Source organism: Culex quinquefasciatus, chromosome 1 (assembly GCF_015732765.1).
Source record: "Culex quinquefasciatus strain JHB chromosome 1, VPISU_Cqui_1.0_pri_paternal, whole genome shotgun sequence".
In the NCBI taxonomy this organism is placed as follows: Eukaryota; Metazoa; Arthropoda; class Insecta; order Diptera; family Culicidae; genus Culex; species Culex quinquefasciatus.
In genome coordinates this window covers 129000405-129020227 of record NC_051861.1, presented here as the reverse complement: position 1 = coordinate 129020227, position 19823 = coordinate 129000405, and the positions used below count along the sequence as shown (strand labels likewise).

Genomic DNA, 19823 nt, shown 5'->3' with positions numbered 1-19823 from the left:
TAGCTTCTCATTTTTATTCTTCAAAATACGCTCATCATTCTCTTACTATTGATACTTGATTTTTATAAAATAAATTCTCTTTTACTGTCTATTGTTTTCAATCTTCACCCTTTTTTCAAACAAGTGAGGTTTGATCCCTTACTCAATTTATGGAATGGTTAAAGGATTAACACAAATATTACTATTGTATTTTTGGTAAACTTTTATAACATGCTTAGGACCAAAAATTGTAACAAAACACCGCGACAAAAGAAATAGCAACAGATAAACAGACTCAACAATAGGAAGATTTCAGGAGAAAACAATACACAGTAAATAACAATAAGTTTTGAATTCAAACTAAAAATAAAACAGTTTTTGCTTTAATGAAAGTTGATAGGCACACTATAAATGGTTAGGCGCTTATACTTACATCAAACCCTACTTAATGTACCACCCCGGCCGAGTTAAAATGCGTAACCGGAAAAGAAGGTGTGCATGCCTGGCACGAACACTCAAAGCGTGTTCTAGCGTGCTGCTCGTACTGACTCAGAGCAAGGGTGAGATGTAGGTGTAAGGGCAGTGCGTGTTCGTCGGGAACCTAGTGCATAAGATCGGTCAAGGCCCGTTCTTACACTGAAAATTGCGAATTGCGAAAATTCCTTCAACAAGTTGTTTAGAATAGTGCCCTACACATGCTGATTCCTTTTGGTAACGATTATCCCATTCCTTGTAAAGTTATGGAAATCGTCATTAATCAATGATTGCCAACTAAGACATCAATGACTGTGCCACAAAATTATATAAATTTTGAAGCACATTTGATTTAGATCAAAAATTCTTTCAGTGGCTTCAAGAAGGCAACAACCGGCACATGCTGATTCCTTTTGGTGCTGAAATTCGTTAAATTGAATTTAATTCAGAATATTTTATAGTGATGATTAATTTTCTTCGAAAATGATCAACGGCTTCACCTTAATGGCTCCTTAAGTATACAAAAAGTGATTAGATAGGTATCGGTAATAAAATAACACTTGAATAAATAAAGATAGGGAAAGGTATCAGGCAATCAGTATTCAACAACGAGGCAGCAAAGTGATGTCGTCGAAGGAGCAAAACTGTGCGACGGAATCCAAATCTACGGTTTTTCACAATTTTTGGCAAATTCTACAATTCAACAGTACCGAAGGTCAACAATGGAAATCCGACATGTTTTATGGATATTCCTCACACAGCAGTGGGTGCGAAGTGGCTTGGCAGTACGTCCTCGTTGTTAATAAAAGTGAACGGACTTACTGTAATCGACGAGGAATTAATATTATGGGATATTCAGTTACTTTTTCGACTTTGATCGATTCCTGCGATGCTTCTCTGAATGTTGAAGTGGATTTAGACAACGGCAATAAGATAACTGGATTAACTAAACCCGGTTCAACACTTGGACAATTAACCTTAGCTAGCGAAGTATTGAAAAACTGTTATCTTCGAAACGACACACTCACTTTTCGATTGAAATTTTCGCTGATCGAGGATCCAGTACCGGAGGATTCTCAGCTAGTGGAAAACTTCCTGAGCCTGCTGTCCAACGAGACGCTCAGTGATGTAACGATCCAGGTTGGGTCGGAAAAGTTTTACGCCCAAAAGGCGATCCTCTCGGTTCGAAGTCCCGTTTTTGCAGCCATGTTCCAGAGTGGAATGCAAGAATCAACGCAGAACCGCCTCACGGTCGACGACATCAAACCGGAGGTGTTCAAAGAAATGCTTCGGTACGTCTACGTTGGCAAGGTCGAACGACTGAAGGAGATGCCCCACGAACTGCTGGTCGCTGCTGACAAATACGCTGTGGACCGACTGAGGAAGATTTGTGAAAATCATCTGCTTGGCCATATCAACAAGGATACGGTGCTCAAAACACTGGCGCTGGCCGATTTGCACCACGCTGACGAGCTGAAGAAGCAGTCGATTCAGTTTATCTGCAAGAACATCAAGTCGATGCAGGGTACCGATTGGATGGACTACAACGGCGCTCATCCGGACCTGGTGGCGGCCATTTTGAGTGCCATGACTGAGATTTGACGTTGCTTTTTGTGGTAGTAAAGTTTTTTCTAAAATTTCAAAGTGATGTTTTTGTTTCGATTCGAACTCCAAACCTACCGCTAAAAGCGGTGTATGCACTTCGGAAGGAATCGGTCAAGAAATATTTCAAATGGGCAGCAGCAGCAGCAGCGGAAGCAATCCAGAGCGTCTCAATTAACATTTTAGGCTTTATCAAAGCTGTCACAACCGCTATAAAACCTATCAGCCAAAACCAACATTAAAACCCCTTAGTCGTAACAAACACCCCAGAACTTAAAACCCAAAAGGACCTCCGCAAAAGGTTGTTACGACCTATTTATAAAACCTACATAGGAGTTCAAGGCTTTACAACTGAATCCTAACAACATCCTCAAAGCCTTGATAAAACCTTTGTTAAAACCTAGTCAGGAGTTATGAAAAAATGGCATTTCATACGTCTTCAAACGTCTTATGACAAATAGGTTTTATTTTGGCAAAAAAAGTCTTCGTCTTGCCAAATGAAATTATGGAGATGGTTGCCAAAAATGGCGATGATAAATGATAGATATTAGAGGTAATCCAAATAATTTGAAAGCTTATTTCTCGCAATTGGGTACTAAAGTCCTATGTTAATTTTTATGTACAACGGTAAAAAACACGATAAAAAACCATTTCTGATCACTTTTTTTCATTTTAATGCAAACAAATTTTTTGACAAGACAACATTTTTTCGGTGGATCAACTATGGTCCCCTTGGAACGAGCTGTCAAGTAGGAGCTTTTCTGTCAAGAAGGACCGCGAGGTTAATTTTTCAAAATTGATTTAAAAATTCATTTTAAACTCTTTGTGGTCATACAAAGGGTCATTGTACTCAGAAAAATAAGCTTTATCGCTGTGAACAATAATATCAGCAATCTAAGCTTAATTTTAGGACCCAATTGATGGCTCAAATTCAGCTGCGGTTGAAATTTTATTGGTAAATGTAGGGGCGATAGAGCCAAAAAATTCAACTCGCTTCATCAAAAATCATTATTTTGTAATCGTAGTGTTTAATGTTAAATAATATTTTATTGCAATTCTTTGTTGTTCAAAATATTTGTAAACATCTATCGCTATATTAATCATACCAGAAATTCAGCAAAAATGTGTGTTTTGTTTTGTGGCAGTGCGTGGCCGAATAGTTACGCTGTCCGCTTTGTAAGCGGATGATTCTGGGTTCGATTCCCATCTGCTGCAACCTTCCATCGGATGAGGAAGTAAAATGTCGGTCCCGGCCTTGGTTGTTAGGCCGTTAAGTCATTCCAGGTGTAGGAGTCGTTTCCATGCCAAAGTACAAACAACACACCAAACCAAGCCTACTCCGGTGGAATCGCTGGCGGCGGTTGGACTCACAATCCAAAGGTCGTCAGTTCAAACACTGGGGTGGAAGGTTCCTTGGAGTAAAAGAGGTTTGGGTGCTCTCCCCATTCAAGCCTTCGGACTCCTAGGTTCGAGCAGTAACTTGCAATAGAGACCACAAAAGACCCGGGGGTCGTTAATGGGGATGGTTTGATTTTGATTTTTGTGTGTTTTCATCAAATTTAAATAAAATTTTTCAGTTCAGTCAGTAAATTCAATCAAGATGGTGGTCAATCATATTCAATCAGAGCACGCGTTTAGCGCCATATTTATGCACTGCTATTTGGCCGCGATAAATGCTCTTTTAGGAGCTTATGGTTTTAAGTGAGCTATTTACATGCCTAATGGCACTTGACAGCAACAACATCCTAGGTTTTAACAAAGCATGCGATAAAACCGTTTGGAATGGCATTGCCATCTGGGTTTCAAGCCTCTATTAAAACTTCCATAAAACCTGATTGAAAGCCAGTCGGCTTTTATTTCAATTCGGTTTTATGTCCGAGGCATAAAACCCTGTTAGAACCGAGGTAAGAACCTTTTAATTTTCTCTTGCTTGTTGGTTGAGATGAATGCCCAAATACAACTATTATGCAATCAAGATGCTACAATAAAACCTCAATAAAACTTGGTGGTGGCTAGTTAGTTTAAAAATGTTACTTGGGGTGTATGCTTTTCTCATGAACCATGCAAACACACCAACTCAATTTTGAGTAGTTTTGCAGTGATGCAGTTTGGACCGAATCTACGCTCCCTTGCAGCAAAAAAAGTCAAACCCAGTTTCACTTTCACCTCGTCCCGCTTTGTTTCAGTGAGGTATTTTTTTTCGCATCTGTCATTCTGTTAACAAATCTGCCAGCACTGCTCCAGCGCTTCGGCACAGTCTTGTTCGATCGCCGGCCGCGTACAGTCGTGTTCTTTCGTGCTTCGCAAACCCGCTGTAATTTTTTAACCCCAGAGGCTCAGCCATCTTTTTCTTGGTGCAAAGTTTAAAGTAAACCGCATAAAATCAACATGAACCGCCGCAGCAACGCCCGTGGAGCCCAGAACCAGAACCAGCAGCAGCGCGTCCAACAGCAGTACAACCAGCACTTTGTGCCCTCGAACGGCAACCAGCAGCAGCAAGAGGTAACTTTTGGCTTGCGGATCGATGAGTGCCGGCCATTTTCTTTTTCTCATCGCCTACTGTGCTGGCGAAAGCAGTCGATTTTTTTTTTTCATTTTTCGTTTTTTATTATTTTACAATCATATTGGTACGATTTTCTTCCCCTTCCGGCAGGACCTCGTCCGGACGGACACACTCGACTGAAGCACAGTCAGTAGACCAAGTTGATTCTTTTTTCCCCCCTCACAAAAAAATATAGTTATGTTCATTTTTTCTCGGCGCTCGACTGTCCCGGGCGGGGGCCGCACCGGAGGCGGCGTTTCCGCCTTTCGTTCCGGCCACGCCCGGGACCACTCTGCCAGTTCTGGCCCCGTTGAACGAAAAACGATCCCCCCCTCACCGTAGTACCCTTCGAAAGAGAGGGGAAGTTCCACCGCCGGAACCGGTGCCCGCGCTCCGGAGGTGGGCCCTCCCCGCTCTCGGGCCATTTCGACGGAACGACTTTGTCCGGTTTAGAATCGAGCGGGGAACACCCCAAGGTTGGGATTTTGGAAAAAGCCGGTCACAAATCTTCAGCGTTTTTCGATCACCCCGAAAGCTGCGTGCAGATTTTTTCCGTTCTTTTCCAAGATGGCGCGCGCGCGCGTGTTGTTCCCCTAACCCCCCCTAGCATTCCCACTCCTGCAATCCTCCTCTGCGTCGTGCGGATAGTTGGTGCGATTTTTATTTCTCTCGGGTTTGGTTTGGTTGGTAGGAGAAAAGTTATCGATCGAAGCATGCGCCGATGCCGGGCCGGTCAGTTGAGAATCTTTCTTGATGGTTAGGTGTCAAGTTAGAAGCTTGTTATGAAATCAGGTTGCTTGGATTTGTTAGAATTATATAAACAGGAAGCAAGAGCAGGAAAAGGTTGTTTGGAAGGTTTACCAAACTTAGTAGGCGCGGTGCCGTACAGCAAGTATCGAGATACTGGAACACTGCTCAGCATCTACATAAGATTTCGATACCTGATATCAATAGCTTGTAGTAATTGAGTACGTATGAAAATATGACAAACTAATCGCATCACAACACGTGCTGAAAGAAGAAATGAAGACGATTCCAACAAGACCTACAAAAGATCATCTACCATCATGACCAACCACAGAAGATTTTTGAACTCTAAATAGACACACGACTCCGTTATGGCAAGACAATAAAAATTCACTTTCGGCACGTGCTGAGTCATCCCAATTAACCGGGAGAATAGATTCTAGAGCCTAACGCCGGAATTATAACAAATTAAACTTGATGAAACAACAGACTTGGATGGCGCAGATCATCTATAAAAAAAAACATAGTAGATAGGAAAGGACATCTAATTTCAGCGGGTCTCTAATGTTGCCATATCAGCACTTTGACATTCAATTACAGCTCATTAACAGCATTTTCAACTGACATCGAGTGATAAATAACTCAATAAGAAGTGAGCAAGCAAGTTCCTATCAAAAGTTTTGCAAAATTAGTTGTTTAAATGTCATGTTGAAGACATAACCAGAATAACCTAGAAAAAATTTTGCTCACTAGTGACTTGCTATGAAATTAGGTACATAAAGTTTACGTCCGTGATAGAGAAAGGAACCTAAGTAGATTTTTTTAAGGAGAACGTTCGCAAGCTTTTCACTACCGACAACCCTCTTCAACGATTAGGCAAACAACAAAAATCGCACTCTGCTATCGCACCAAGCAGAACTCGTGGCTCTTTTCCGGCTAGCTTCCAGATTCACTCACCACAAACGCACACCAGCTCGACAGCCAGCTGTGAATCTGTGAAACTAGGGCAAAGCGCATTAGTTCTGAGAGAGAAATCGCCAACTGCAAACCCATAAAACAAAACCAGGAGGAATTCTAAAGCGCTCAAAGTGGTGTCACCGCATCAAGTCTCTCACTTTTTCTCTCTCTCTCTCTCGCTGTTTTGTTACGTAAAACTCAAGAAACCTCGTTTTCGTTCTGGGAACAGAATCCATTCGACGTGCTCCACTTGCTACCCAAAAACAGATAAAACGACGAACCTCTCAGTATCTCCTTTTGGAGAAGACGGGTGGAGCAGAAAATGGCCATAGCTATATATAAGTAACGAACGCGGCGGAAATGGGAAAACAGAATAGTAGTCCTGGTTCCGGAAGCGCGTGCACGGCCCTGCCATCCTCGTCTGCGTCGTCCTGGGTACATCGCTGGTGAGCTGTGAAGAGAGTATGTATTCAACCCGGTACTGCTAGATACGTACAAGAACGCCCCTCTCCCCCCGATTGTGGTGTGTTTGGTAAGAAACGACTAGTAAAAAAAAACGCAACAAAAATCAGAAACAGGCAGCCGACACATCGATTTATGGGCGTGCGCGTGCATTGTATCTCCAGCACAGAACTAGCGACAGGTGCGCCACCGGAACTTCTCACGAAACCAAGAGCTATCCCCCACCCCTCCACAATCTCAACCAATTCTCAACGGAGAATCTCTCGTTGCAGTCATGGTGTCAGTAGTTTCTGGCGCGAGTCTTGAGAGTGTATGCGCCGCGCCGCTTGCCATAAATTGAGTGCACGCAGCAAAACGAATCTTCCCGTCTTTCTCCCCCCTCGTCCGACTCACGCGACGCTAGGAACCTATCCGAGAGCCAAAAATAACCGCGTAACAACCCTCCGTTCCTCCTTTTAGCAATCGCCGGCGAAGCCCGTCCAGCAGCAGCCGCCGGTGGCCCAACCCATTGTGCAGCAGCCCAAGTCGGAACCGATCGACCTCGAGCCGGAGGAGAGCATGGCGATGGCCGATTCCGGCGATGAGAACACGGCCGAGGGCGGCATCGGGGCCAAGATGCGCAAGATCTTTGCGCACCGCAAGAACCTGAGCCCGGCCGACCGCAAGAAGTTGGGTAAGTGATGATGAAAGATGCTTTATTTTTCAGTGACTTGGGAATGTTGCCAAGTTGAGTTTGAAACCCTGCAAAAGTCAAAGTAGTTTAGGCCCAGACATAACCGGAATGGCATGACACTAGGGAAGCTGATGATCTCAGGTTGCAAAACAGTTCCAGACAGGTTGCTAGCAGTTATAAGGGGAAGAGAAGTGAAGAAGCTGAGGGCCATTCATTCTAAGCGTAATATTTGGTTGAACTAACTTTTGAGAAGAAGTTTGTCGCGATGTTTAGTTCTGGCTCTCCTCTTGCTGCCCTCGTAGAAATCCCAGTAGGGGTCATGTTATACGTACTTAAATTTGAATGCTGTGTTTCGGAAACGTCAGCTGGACTGAATTATATATTGTATCTAGGTACTTGAAATTTACGTCCGTGTTAGGGAAGCGCATTGTTGCTTATCTATTTATGGAGTTTTTATTTTTTTTAAAGGTCCAATAAAACAAAATTTAAGTTTTTGCTTTTTGGGTGTTTTTTAATACCCCTGACTCAAGGCTGTTTTAAAAACACCCTAAAAGCAAAAAACTGGAAGTTTGGTTTTATTGGATCTTTTTTTTTTTTTTTAAAAAACTCCAGATTTATTCATAATAGGTACTTGACATTCACGTCGGTGTTAGGGAAGCGTGACTTTGGGCAGAATCAACAAAACACAAATAAAGAAAAATAGGAAATAGTTTTCAAACTAGTTTGACTTTGCGGTGCTCTTTCGAACATTTCAATGAATTCACTTCAAAATGATTACAAACACTGCGCAAATTTGAGGATTAGTCGAACAAAGCTAAACAAATAACGATTAATCCGCTTTGTGATATAATTGTCAACTATTATGATTAAATCCCAGTACACACATTCTCAACCTCCTCGTTGACATCAATAGCTAATGAACCCTTTACAACTTCCAGAAAAGGAACGCAAGGCCCGTCAACTGCGCCGCCTGCGCAAGCTGCTCACCCCGAAGAACGCCGTCGTGGCGCTGCACGAGCTGCAGGGACCGGGCATGAGCGAGTTCGTCATCAACACCAACGGCCAGGAGACGACCGCCGAGATCGTGGTGAACAACGTGCGCTACGAAGCGACCGCCCCGAACAAGCACCTGGCCAAGGCCCGTGCCTCGGAGAAGGCCCTCCGCGATCTGGTCATCGCCCAGATGTCCAAGGCGAAGCTGCCGGAAGCGACCAAGGCCACCAACGGCAACAGCGATAACGATGCCACGGCGGCCACCGACGACGTCGATATGGCCGACGTTTCCGAGAACGACGACGTGCCGATGCTGCACCTGGCCTCGTACGCCCTGTACAAACTGTTCAACGAGTGGCAAAACGAAGGCTTCGAAATTCCCGCCATCAAGCCGGTCAAGGCCCCCGTCAAGCTGACCCCCGCCGGCGTTCACCCGCTGGCCCCGAAGGTTCCCAAGACGAAGGCGGACCTGCCGGCGGACGCGCCCACTCGCCACCCAACGGCGCTGCTGGCCTTTATGCGCCCCCAGGTCCCGTACGAGGACCTCGGCTCGAACAACACCAACAACCCGGCCGAGCGCGAGTTCTCCGTCGGAGTGACCGTCGACGGCGAGCGGTTCATTGGTAAGGCCCGCTCGAAGAAGATGGCCCGCAAGGAGGCCGCCGCGGCCGCGTGCAAGAAGCTGTTCGATGTGGCGTTTGAGCAAACAGCGGCGACGGCTTAAGTCGCTCCCCAATCTTCTTCTAAACACTAGCACCTAATTAATCTCTCCATATAGAATTAGTTGCGAACGCGCGGTAGTAACACGCGTTCCGTGTTTTGGCTAATCGTGTGCCCCTCACCGAGGGCATCACCATAATTTATAACGATTTTTTAAGATCCCAAAACTTTCCTTACAAATTTGCACATACGAACGCATCCCGTAGACAGTACACTCTAGCCCTGTTTTAAATTATCTTGGAAGGGCCCCAGTATTCCACGTGACGTGACGTGCAAACGCAACAACCACAAAAAGAGATTGTGTTTTTTTGCAAACGCCCCCGTCCCGTAGAGGAGACACATTGATAGACGTGACGAAAATGAAATGTTTAAACTAGTAAATCTAACTATACTCGATTTAGAATATAGGACTGTGTCTCTTGAAAGAGTATCTCTCTCGATGAAGCGTTTAATTATTTATTTTTTCTCTGGTCTTCGATGACAGCCCAGGGCGAGCTATGTGTGAAAGTATCACAAATTTTTGAAATACCAAGTCTAGAGTAAATTTTGCTTTCACTTTATCTGCACAGGAAACCTTTTGTCAGATAGGTTGAAACTAAAATCGACTCTCGAAAAAAAATGTCGATACAGTTCAATTTATAATCTTCAAGAAATCATAAAACCTTCAAATTTTGAGTGGTAGGCCTGCCCGACTTATAATTTTGGTCAGCAAGTAATTAAATTTAAAGGTACTTGAAATTGGACTCTGTGTTTGGGAAATTCTACTTTGACTACAAAAAAAAATCCTGGTACTTGGTATCAACGTCTGCGTTCGGGAAGCTAAAGTACGTGTTGATAATTGCATATTGTAATTTGTCAAGATAAGATAATCATTCAATCGTAATTTCTCGATCTACCATCGACAAATTACGACTAACGATTGAGGAAATCTCTATGGGTCATTCCAGGTCAACTGAGAACACTTTTGGACTCGGCATTCACCGATTTGGACCAAACTTGGAGGGAACGTTCAGCTATCGATAGTTAACAGAAATCCCAAGTTTGGTGCTGATTGGACCATCTCTCTATTTTTGGCACCGCCCTCTTTTATTACGATTTTCTAAAAAAAACTTTTTTTTTTCTAAAATGATCAACGGCTTCACCTTAATCATAACTTTGCAACCATTTGAGCAAAAGACTTTCTTCAGGCTGCATTTTATAGAAAATTGTCCAAGGAATTCAATAAAAATAAAATTTTAACCCTTAAATGCCCTGTGTGCTTTATATCGCAAAATCAAACTTTTTTTTAGTAAAATCGATGTTTCTCGCCAATAGTTCATTTTAGTTTGAGGTTTACGTTGATTATTATGTAAAATTGTCCGGGGAGCACGATGGTGATAAAATAAAAAAAATAAAAATATAATCAATTGGTCAAAACTGAATTTTAAAACTTAAAACGTAAAAATATTACATTAGGGGGCATTTAAGGGTTAAAATTTTATTTTTATCGAATTCCTTGGACACTATAAAATGCCCTTCACTTAAACAGCCCCTAAATGGAAGCAGATTCTATTTGATTCGGTTCGTCGACCGAAAACTATCAAGAACCCAGAGGAGGCGACGTCAGGCTGTGTCAAATTCCGGTTGCAGGAAAATGAAGATTGAAGCTGCTTATTGAAGATATCCAGGTTTTGGTGAGATCTTTCCATAATTTTTTGCAAAGTTTTTTTTTTTTCATACCATACCAATACAAATTATATTCTATTGATTAAATGAAATATCTTTCCTACCCCTTCTCCATTTCTATTTTCCCAATCCCCATTTGTCCATTTCCACGAATCCCATTATTTGCCAAATTTACACTTACACACCCAACCCCAACTGATTCGGAGCGTTTGGAACGGTATGTCCACGCATCCTTCCTCCCCTGTAGATTCTGTGAAATGTGATCCGTTCACAGAATCCTCTCTGCGGTAAACACAACGGCTGGCCGCTTTAATTTTTGCAATTCATTTTCGGGTGTTCTCGGATGTACTGCAATTATTAATATTGACAAGAAAAGTGCTTGGGGCGTAATCTAATCACAAGACTTTCCAGCATGCTTTCATCGGACTGGCTGCGTTTGTGTTAGATTAGATTAGATTAGAATTCCTTGGACACTATAAAATGCAACCTGAAGAAAGTCTTTTGCTCAAATGGTTGCAAAGTTATGTTTAAAAGAAAAAAAAAGTTTTTGAGAAAATCGTAAAAAAAGAGGGCGGTGCCAAAAATAGAGGGATGGTCCAATCAGCACCAAACTTGGGACTTCTGTTAACTATCGATAGCTGAACGTTCCCTCCAAGTTTGGTCCAAATCGGTAAAGGCTGAGTCCAAAAGTGTAAACAAACAGTCTATCCTGCTCACGTCAGTTGATGCTTACATTAGAAACGACTTCGGCCTAATTACATTGTTTTGCTAGATATGTGGTTGAATCATGTGGGTCTCGTGGCGCAGGGGTAGCGGCTTCGGCTGCCGATCCCGATGATGCTATGAGACGCGGGTTCGATTCCCGCCTTATCCACTGAGCTTCTATCGGATGGTGAAGTAAAACGTCGGTCCCGGTTTCTCCTGTCTCGTCAGAGGCGCTGGAGCAGAAATCCCACGTTAGAGGAAGGCCATGCCCCGGGGGGTGTAGTGCCAATAGTTTCGTTTTCGTGGTTGAATCATGCAGGGTTGTTACGGACGGCGCGGATTTGCTGACTAATTTTGCTCAGGCGCGGATTTTGCGCGGATGGCAATTTTGATAAATAAATAGATAGAATTACTTTCAAGTTATTAAGAAAAATATTATCAAGAATTACGAGAATTAGTTTTTTTTTCCATTCAGTGCAATTTCAATTTCATATTAATAGATTTTTTTTCTGAAAATGTTTGTTTGTATTTTCTTAATACGAACCGTTGAAAAATTAAGATGAAGAATATGTAGAGATTATTTTTTAAATGTATGGTTGAGAATTTCTTAAATAAAATTATTACTACACTTAACTCTTTTCTTAATATATCCGGCTCTGAATATGTAATTTCATTTGAGTTTTGAGTAATGTTTTTTTAACCTTATTTATTTTTAATTTTACAGTGGATAAATTCAATTTGCCTTTGAATTTAAGATGGGATTTACCCGTAGAAATATGTTTCTAAATTTAAACATTCTTGGCGAAAAATAAAAAGATTTGAACATTCAAAAATTAATGCTCCATCATTCATGTTTTAATAGTTTTTTTTAATCAATTTTTTTCAAAATTCAGATTATTGTTTTTTGAATTTCCATTTAAAATCGTAATAAAAAAAAATCCGAAATTTCTAAATTCAAAATTTAATGAAAAATTCAAAATTAAAAATAATCAAAATTAAAAAAAAAATTATATATAAAATAAATTAAAATATTTTTTAGTTTTAAACAATTTTGAAAACAAAAAAACGGAAATCTCAAATAAAATTTAAATTCTTAAATTTTTAAATTCTAAAATTCTTAAATTCTTAGTATTTTAGAAAAAAAAACATTTCAAATATTGGAAATGCAATTTGTTTTGGAATGAAATTTTAGTGAGGAATTTGGAATATAATCTGTATTAAAATTCATAGGTTTTGAATTTTTAGAATTTTGAAATCTTAAATTTAATCATATTAAAATTTCAGATTTTGGTTTTTTTGAGCTAATATATTTTTGAAGTCAAATTTCATTGATTAGACTTTTAAATTTTGTTTATATTGGTTTATAATTTTCTATTTTGTTTATATTGGTCAAAATAATTCCCTGGGCTTTGTCATAATGAGTGCCATCGAGAGCTGTCATCGAGACAAGGAGGTTCTCTGATAGTGGAAATTTTTGAATTTTTTGAATTTGAATTTATTTGAATTTTTGAATTTATTTTACTTTTTTTAAGGCAGGAAAAGCCACCAAAGCAGTGGCACCAAAAACCTACTTCTTTTTGTAAACACATAATACAAAACATAAATACATGAGTGACAAAATACAAATAACACGGCTGGATCCAGAGCTCCATCTTCGCGAGGAGCTCGGTTGAGCTGGACTCCTACACTCCTGGCTGAATCATCTGAAAAGGAATAAAAGAAAGAAAAGGCAAAGCAGGATCAAATAATTCAAGGATAAAAAGAACAAGCAGAGCAACAGTATCAGTTCAATTCAGTTACGAAATGGAAGCAAGAAAAAGAAAAAAAAGAAATTATTATATATGGAAATCGTAGGTTTTGAGAAGTTTCTCTAGGATAGCCGGTTCAGACAGGAAATTGGTTAGCTGTTTTTTGAAAATAGATAGGCTTAAGCAATCACCAAACTTGTTTGAAAAAAAGTTATACAATTGAGCACCTTTAAACGTAATACTTCGTTCGCCAGCTAAAGTTGAAACATTGGGACGCTGTAATGAATCGTGGTTTCTTGTAAAATGATTATGAGTGGAGGGTTCAAATTTTGTATTGCTATGAGTTTGATTTGCTAAACATGAATAAATAAAACAGCATGATTGAATGATGTAAATGCCTCTTACAGGATAAATATTTTTGAATTTAGTGTACAAATCAACGGAATGACTACGGATTGGCAAGTTAAAGATTATTCTTAAGAATTTGTTCTGAGCAATTTGAACTTTGTTAATAAGAATGTTACATGCGTTACCCCAAACAGCAGTTATATACGAAAGATGAGAGCTAAACAATGAATGATATATTAACAAAGGACGCTTAAAGGTAATTTATGTTTGATTTTATAAATGATTCCAGTTATTTTGTTAAGCTTTAGTAATAATGAATTTATATAAGGTGACCAATTAAGTCTGTTATCTAAGATAATTCCAAGATATTTGCATTCATCTATGACTTTAACATCAGGAAAACTGTTTTTTGTTAGTGTCAATCTGTTTGGAATGGAACGATTAGAGTTTTTAATATTTATTATATTTGATTTATTAATATTCAAAGTTAATTTGTTAATTCGGAAATATTCAACAAGAGTTTTGAGATCATCGTGCAAGTTTTTATCATTTACGGAAGCAGACTTGTGGGTCTCGTGGCGCAGGGGTAGCGGCTTCGGCTGCCGATCCCGATGATGCTATGAGACGCGGGTTCGATTCCCGCCTTATCCACTGAGCTTCTATCGGATGGTGAAGTAAAACGTCGGTCCCGGTTTCTCCTGTCTCGTCAGAGGCGCTGGAGCAGAAATCCCACGTTAGAGGAAGGCCATGCCCCGGGGGGCGTAGTGCCAATAGTTTCGTTTTCGGAAGCAGACTTGTTATTATACAGAAAAGAAGAATCGTCAGCAAAAAGTTTCAATTTACCTTTAAGAGATAGGAATGCTAAATCATTTAAGTAAATTATGAAAAATAATGGTCCAAGAACCGAGCCTTGTGGAACACCTACATCAATAAATTTAATATTACTTTTAATACCATCAAAACTTACAAACTGGGATCTATTAGATAGATAACTTTTAAACAAATCTAGCGGAATACCACATTTGTACAATGAACCGCTACATATGTGATTTTTCCCTATCTTAATGTGGGTGTCAGGTTAGGATGCGGGTTTAAAAAAATAGTGATTGTAGAATTTAGGATTTTAACTATAAATATCAACTTTTTATACTTTGCCTTTAGTTATTTAGGGACAAAATTAGTAACAGTGAATTTAGTAATTCAATCAGAATCGGTGATTTTCATTCAAGTAGCATAAAAACCATTCTAATTTGTCAAAATTTTCATAGAGTCTCGATCAATCAATAGTGAAATGATATCGGACTAAATTCGTTGATCTGTTGAACTAACGGTTGTCGGATTATGATTGTATCGACCATTGTTGCGAATCGAGGATCTACTGGAATTCTGACGAACAAATGGTCGTCTCTTTTTCAATTCACGACTTGTAAAATATCAACTGTTATTTTTTTTTAAAGAAGCCAGACAGGTTTTAAAAGAAACGTTTTTTTTGGTTAATAATTAAAATGTCGGGGATTTGAGATAAGAGTAGCTTTTGGATAGGTTGCTTTAAATCTTGTATTCAATTCAAGTTAGGTAGTTATCCGCAAATGAATATTTGGACTTATATGAATAATTGAACATTTTGGACTTATGAATAACACACAACTGTGCATTTATTCTAGAGTCAGATCCATACAGCGTCAGTGTTTATTTGGTCGAAGTGTACTAATTCATTGGCAGATCTGATTCTAGTTGTAATGTACGACAAGACTACTGACGGACGTGACAGGACGAGGGCCCAGTTTAGAGGGTTCAACATCAACGATGTGCGGCTGGACCACCCTCCCAAAAAAAAGAAAAAAAATATTGGTCAAAATAATTGTAGTGTCCCTCTGATTTGCAAAAAGAATTTTTTTGTGACACTTTTCTTGATGTATTTTTAAATGGATTTTTTGCTTTCATTCCTTCAAACATAAAACGAGTTTAATTTTATTATCAAATACTTTCTGTATTAGTTTTTTTCTTTGGAAATAACATTTCTTGAATATTGGTCGTGATTTTTTTATATGGCACGGGTTTCGCGCGGATTGAGGTTTCGGTCGGCGCGGATTTGACGCGGATTTTTTTTAGACTTTCCCTTAACAACCCTGATGTTTTCAAAAATTTAAAAATTTTAGTTCAAATTAAAAAAAACTTGAAATTTGAAAATCTTGAAAATTTAAAACGAATGGTTAACAAAAAAATTAAGAGTTTTGAAATTTTGGATTTTTTTTTTTATATTTGATTTATTTGAAAAATCATTGAACGTTAGAATGAAAATTTATTAAAACTTTTGTATTCTAGATTACTTTTTCAAAACAATCAATCGACCGACGATCGAGAAAATCTCAATATCGGTTCGAAGCTCGTTTTAAAAACTTAAAAATTAATGATTTTCCGAAATTTTAAAAATTTTAATTTCGAATCTCGATCGAGGATCGAAAATTTCAAGTTTCAAAAGTTTAAAAAAAGTTATAAATTTAAATAGTTAAAAAATTTTAAAAGTTTCAAAAAATTTAGAAATTCTTTAAAAAATTAATTATTCTTAATTTTTGAAATTTCAATTATTTTTGATTTTATTATTTTTTTTGAAATTAAAAAAATAACTTTTGAAAATTTTGAAGTTTTTTGAATCTTTTGAAGTTATAAAGAAATTTATTTAGATTTTGTTTATATTTTTCACATTTAAAATATTGAACTCAGATTTTTTTTAAATTCCATATAAGATCTTGAGATAAGATCGGCTTAATGGTTAACTGAGTAAGTCCTCAACCTAGTACCTGGTACATGAAATTGAATTCAGTGATTGTGAAACGCTACGCTAGTATGCTTTCTGGTAATTGGTATTCAGAATCCACGTCTGTGTTCGAGAAGCGCGTTGCTCACGGCTCCAGAAAAAAAATCAAGTTAATGATAATATCGCAGGATAACAGATCTTCCGAATCTTCCACCGCACCCCATTCTCCCCCCTTGCAGATCAGCAAGTGTCCCGCTTGTGCCGCCAGATGTTCCGCCCGCTCCCGGCCCAATCCCTCATCCACAGCGTGCTGGGCTACCCGATGGGCTCCATCACGTTCGACCAGAACGGCCCCCGCCACGAGTCGTCCGGCTTCCTGTGGCACAACAACCGGCGATACTTTGCCATCTGCGCGAACCGCAAGGAGGTCAAAACGTCGATCGCCGAGCAGGTCTTTCGCGATCTGGTGCTGGAAGCTATCCGAACCGTCGCCGAGCTCAACTTCCCGGACGCTCCCGTTCCGATGGCCGTCGAGCTGGACTCGGAGCTGCTGTTCGGCTCGGAGCTGTTTCCGCTGGCGGCCGTGGTTTCGTTTGCGCTGTACAAACTGGACGAACACTGGAACACGAACCTGCGCGAGGAAATTGCGCCGCCCAAGTTTGCCCAGCCGTACGTCGGCAAGACGCGCAAGTCGATCCGGCCGCTGCGGGATCTGCCGAAGAATGCCGCCGAGATGCACCCGTCCATGTTGATCGTATTTGTAAGGGTTTTCACCGACCTTGGTTGATGGTTACTTATCTCGCTCTTGGTCTTGCAGATGTGCCCCAAGTACTCGTGGGAGCTGCTGACCAAGCCGGAGGATGTTGACCTAGGTGACCCGTGGTACCAGTACGTGCTGGACATCGAGGGCCACCAGTACGAGGGTGAGGGACGGAACAAGAAGGATGCCCGCTGGTATGCGGCGGCTGCCGCCTGCAAGGATCTATTCAACGTGGAATATCACGAGGATGATGTCTATCAAAATTAGTTTTTTGAACTTTTGACTAGGATTGAATTTTGATTACTGAATTGGTTCGTTTATTGTTCATTGCAACAATATAGTTTGTTATCGTTTCAGACTCTAAACTGTGTTTGCATTTGAACGGAGACGCATGAACCTCGCTATGCACAACGAAGTGGACATTACAAAGGTAAAAGGGATGGGTTAGGAGGGGTGACATTCGTAAACCGCCGTAAGACTAACTAAAGCGAAAGCAGGGAGGGTTTTCGTCATGGTATGATCGTTGAACAAACTAGTGACTGTCAAAAAGTGCACCCGTTACCCTACGTCGCCGCCATCTTTGTTTGGCTGGCACTCGATGAATGTTGCAACCCGCCTCGGCGCGTGTTGCGCGCGACAACAAACAAACGTCAAAGCGCAACAGATGCATCAGCAGCAGCTGCGGAGGAAAACATAAATAATGCATCGCGAATTCTCTCACACGAAAAAGGCAATCCCAGTGACGACGACGATGATGGTGGTGATGTGAGCGTACGCGTTTTCTTTCCGCTTAATTGCTTGTTTTTTTCGCTAATCTGTGTCGCTTAACTCGCGGAAGGGGCCAAATACGATCGATTGGCCGGAGCAAGCCAAATGATTAGCCGAAAAAGGAAGATGCCACTGGCTAATGCAAGTGCACTGAACTGTTGACCTCAGGGGAAGTTTGAGCGAAGAGAGAAAAAATGCACGGAAAAGGTCAAAATCAGCAGTGCCTCGGGGAAACCACCACGACGGATGGATCGACGGTGAGTGTCGTGGTCAAACCGGCGATCGATTTCCTGACGCGCACCGACGAGGGGAATTTCACCGTGACGAACACGGACATCGTGTGGACGGTGGTTTCGATTCTGAGCCGAATCATCAGCATCCTGTTGAACATCAACCTGGCGATCGATTACTACCGGAAGAACAAGCATGACTACTTCATCTGGACGATGTGCGGCATTCTGGTGCCGGCAGTGATCACCAGCACGCTCTCCGTGTACATGTACCTGGAGGACATGAAGGAGCAAAAGCGCGTCCGCAAGCGATGCTGTGAAATTCTCACCTTCATCATCGTCGTCCCGTTCTTCTTCCGGTACTGTCAATCGCTGGCATACGCCATCCAGAGCAAGATCGCCGAAGCCCGGAACGATCGGGATGCGCAGAAGAAGTACTACGAGTTTATGATCCAGGAGGACAGCGACGTTGCGTTGGTGCGAATTTTCGAATGCCTGCTGGAGGCGGCTCCGCAGAAGATCCTCCAGCTCACGATCATCTTGTCCGGGGAGGACGGAATGGTGTGGCCCCAGCTGCTTGCGATCCTCGGCTCGATCGTCGGCATCGCCTGGTGCATGGCCTCGTACTATCGCTGCAATCGGTTCTCCCAGCCGGACAAACGGCACGTAACGTGGCTCGGGACGATCTCGCAGATCATGTGGCACTTTTCGGTGACCATCTCGCGCATCCTGGCGATCGCCATCGTCGCCAGTCTATTTCCACGGTACACGCTCTTCGCCTGCCTGGCGCACTCCCTAACCATGACACTTTGGATATTCTTCTTCGACCGGTCGCCATTCTGCAGCGAAACGATGCTGCATAGCTTCCTGTTTTCGCTCGTGCTCGGCGTGGTGTTCATCTTCACGTACATCCTGCCCCGCGTTGGTCGGACCTTCTACCGGTATCTCATCTACTACAGCCTGTGCGGCGTCGAGAACCTGGTCTGCGTGCTGATCTACTATCTGTACGTGCGCAATCCGATCATAATCAACTCGCGCTTCTACCTGCCGCTGCTGTGCGTGGCCCCGATCGGTCCGTTCGTGTTTGGGATCGGGTGCTTGGTCGTGTACTATCAGCACTTTCACCCGAACATCTGGTCCAGGCGGAGGAAGCGGTCCGGAGTGACAGCGGCAACGGATGGGGAGAGCAGTGCGAGCGGCTCCCAGACAGAGGCTTCCGCGGAGAATACGAAGGAATGAAGTTTACCAGCAGTAATTAACGTTTGAGACATTTATTAGAATTAAGGGGTAGGTTAAGTAGGCCAGTTTAGGTTTGAGGAAGGAGATGTGAACCGTCCCGTTTTGTTTTGTTTGTTGTATGAAATGACGAAAGGGAAATTGCTAGACTGACTCAGATGAAATTTACTACTTATTTTATTTTTTCCGAACTACATTCTTTACAGAGATGATCTTCACTATATTAAATTTAGGTTGAACGTGAAATATACAAGCATGCATATCGTTTGAAGATAAGACTAAATTTCGTGTTGTAATCCGAACGTTTCCTTACTTTGAATGTAGTTCATAAATAAAACAAATTATTCATATCGTAGACGCAACCGGGCAGAAGCACCAGCTCGCTTATCACCCCGTAGTTCGATTACTGTTCATCAATCTCATTCTTGGGAACACAGCGGCTACTTAAAAGAATGC

At 41.4% G+C, this 19823-nt stretch overlaps 4 protein-coding genes across 9 annotated transcripts; all 4 read left to right on the top strand.

Annotated features, from left to right (window-relative positions):
* The first annotated feature begins 1188 nt into the window (after positions 1-1188).
* Positions 1189-2055, top strand: LOC119771141 (speckle-type POZ protein-like). Its single transcript, XM_038266560.1, has 2 exons — positions 1189-1276; positions 1517-2055. Exons 1-2 carry the CDS (start codon positions 1189-1191, stop codon positions 2053-2055), a joined length of 627 nt encoding a protein of 208 aa, XP_038122488.1.
* A 2238-nt stretch (positions 2056-4293) lies between these two features.
* LOC6047029 (double-stranded RNA-specific editase B2) lies at positions 4294-9589 on the top strand. 6 transcript variants are annotated; one of them, XM_038254695.1, is made up of 5 exons: positions 4294-4557; positions 4709-4744; positions 6531-6763; positions 7223-7436; positions 8375-9589. In XM_038254695.1, exons 4-5 carry the CDS (start codon positions 7322-7324, stop codon positions 9151-9153), a joined length of 894 nt encoding a protein of 297 aa, XP_038110623.1. In that variant the 5' UTR covers positions 4294-4557; positions 4709-4744; positions 6531-6763; positions 7223-7321; the 3' UTR covers positions 9154-9589. The 6 variants fall into 6 exon arrangements, with proteins under 6 accessions (XP_038110623.1, XP_038110620.1, XP_038110629.1 ...); XM_038254692.1 differs by having other exon boundaries at positions 6505-6763; XM_038254701.1 differs by lacking the exon at positions 6531-6763.
* Positions 9590-16582: 6993 nt separating this feature from the next.
* Positions 16583-17498, top strand: LOC119767095. Its single transcript, XM_038254713.1, has 2 exons — positions 16583-17133; positions 17191-17498. Exons 1-2 carry the CDS (start codon positions 16642-16644, stop codon positions 17398-17400), a joined length of 702 nt encoding a protein of 233 aa, XP_038110641.1. The 5' UTR covers positions 16583-16641; the 3' UTR covers positions 17401-17498.
* Positions 17499-17785: 287 nt separating this feature from the next.
* On the top strand, positions 17786-19643 carry LOC6047028 (XK-related protein 6). Its single transcript, XM_001864103.2, has one exon. It carries the CDS (start codon positions 18096-18098, stop codon positions 19368-19370), a length of 1275 nt encoding a protein of 424 aa, XP_001864138.2. The 5' UTR covers positions 17786-18095; the 3' UTR covers positions 19371-19643.
* The last annotated feature ends 180 nt before the right edge of the window (positions 19644-19823 follow it).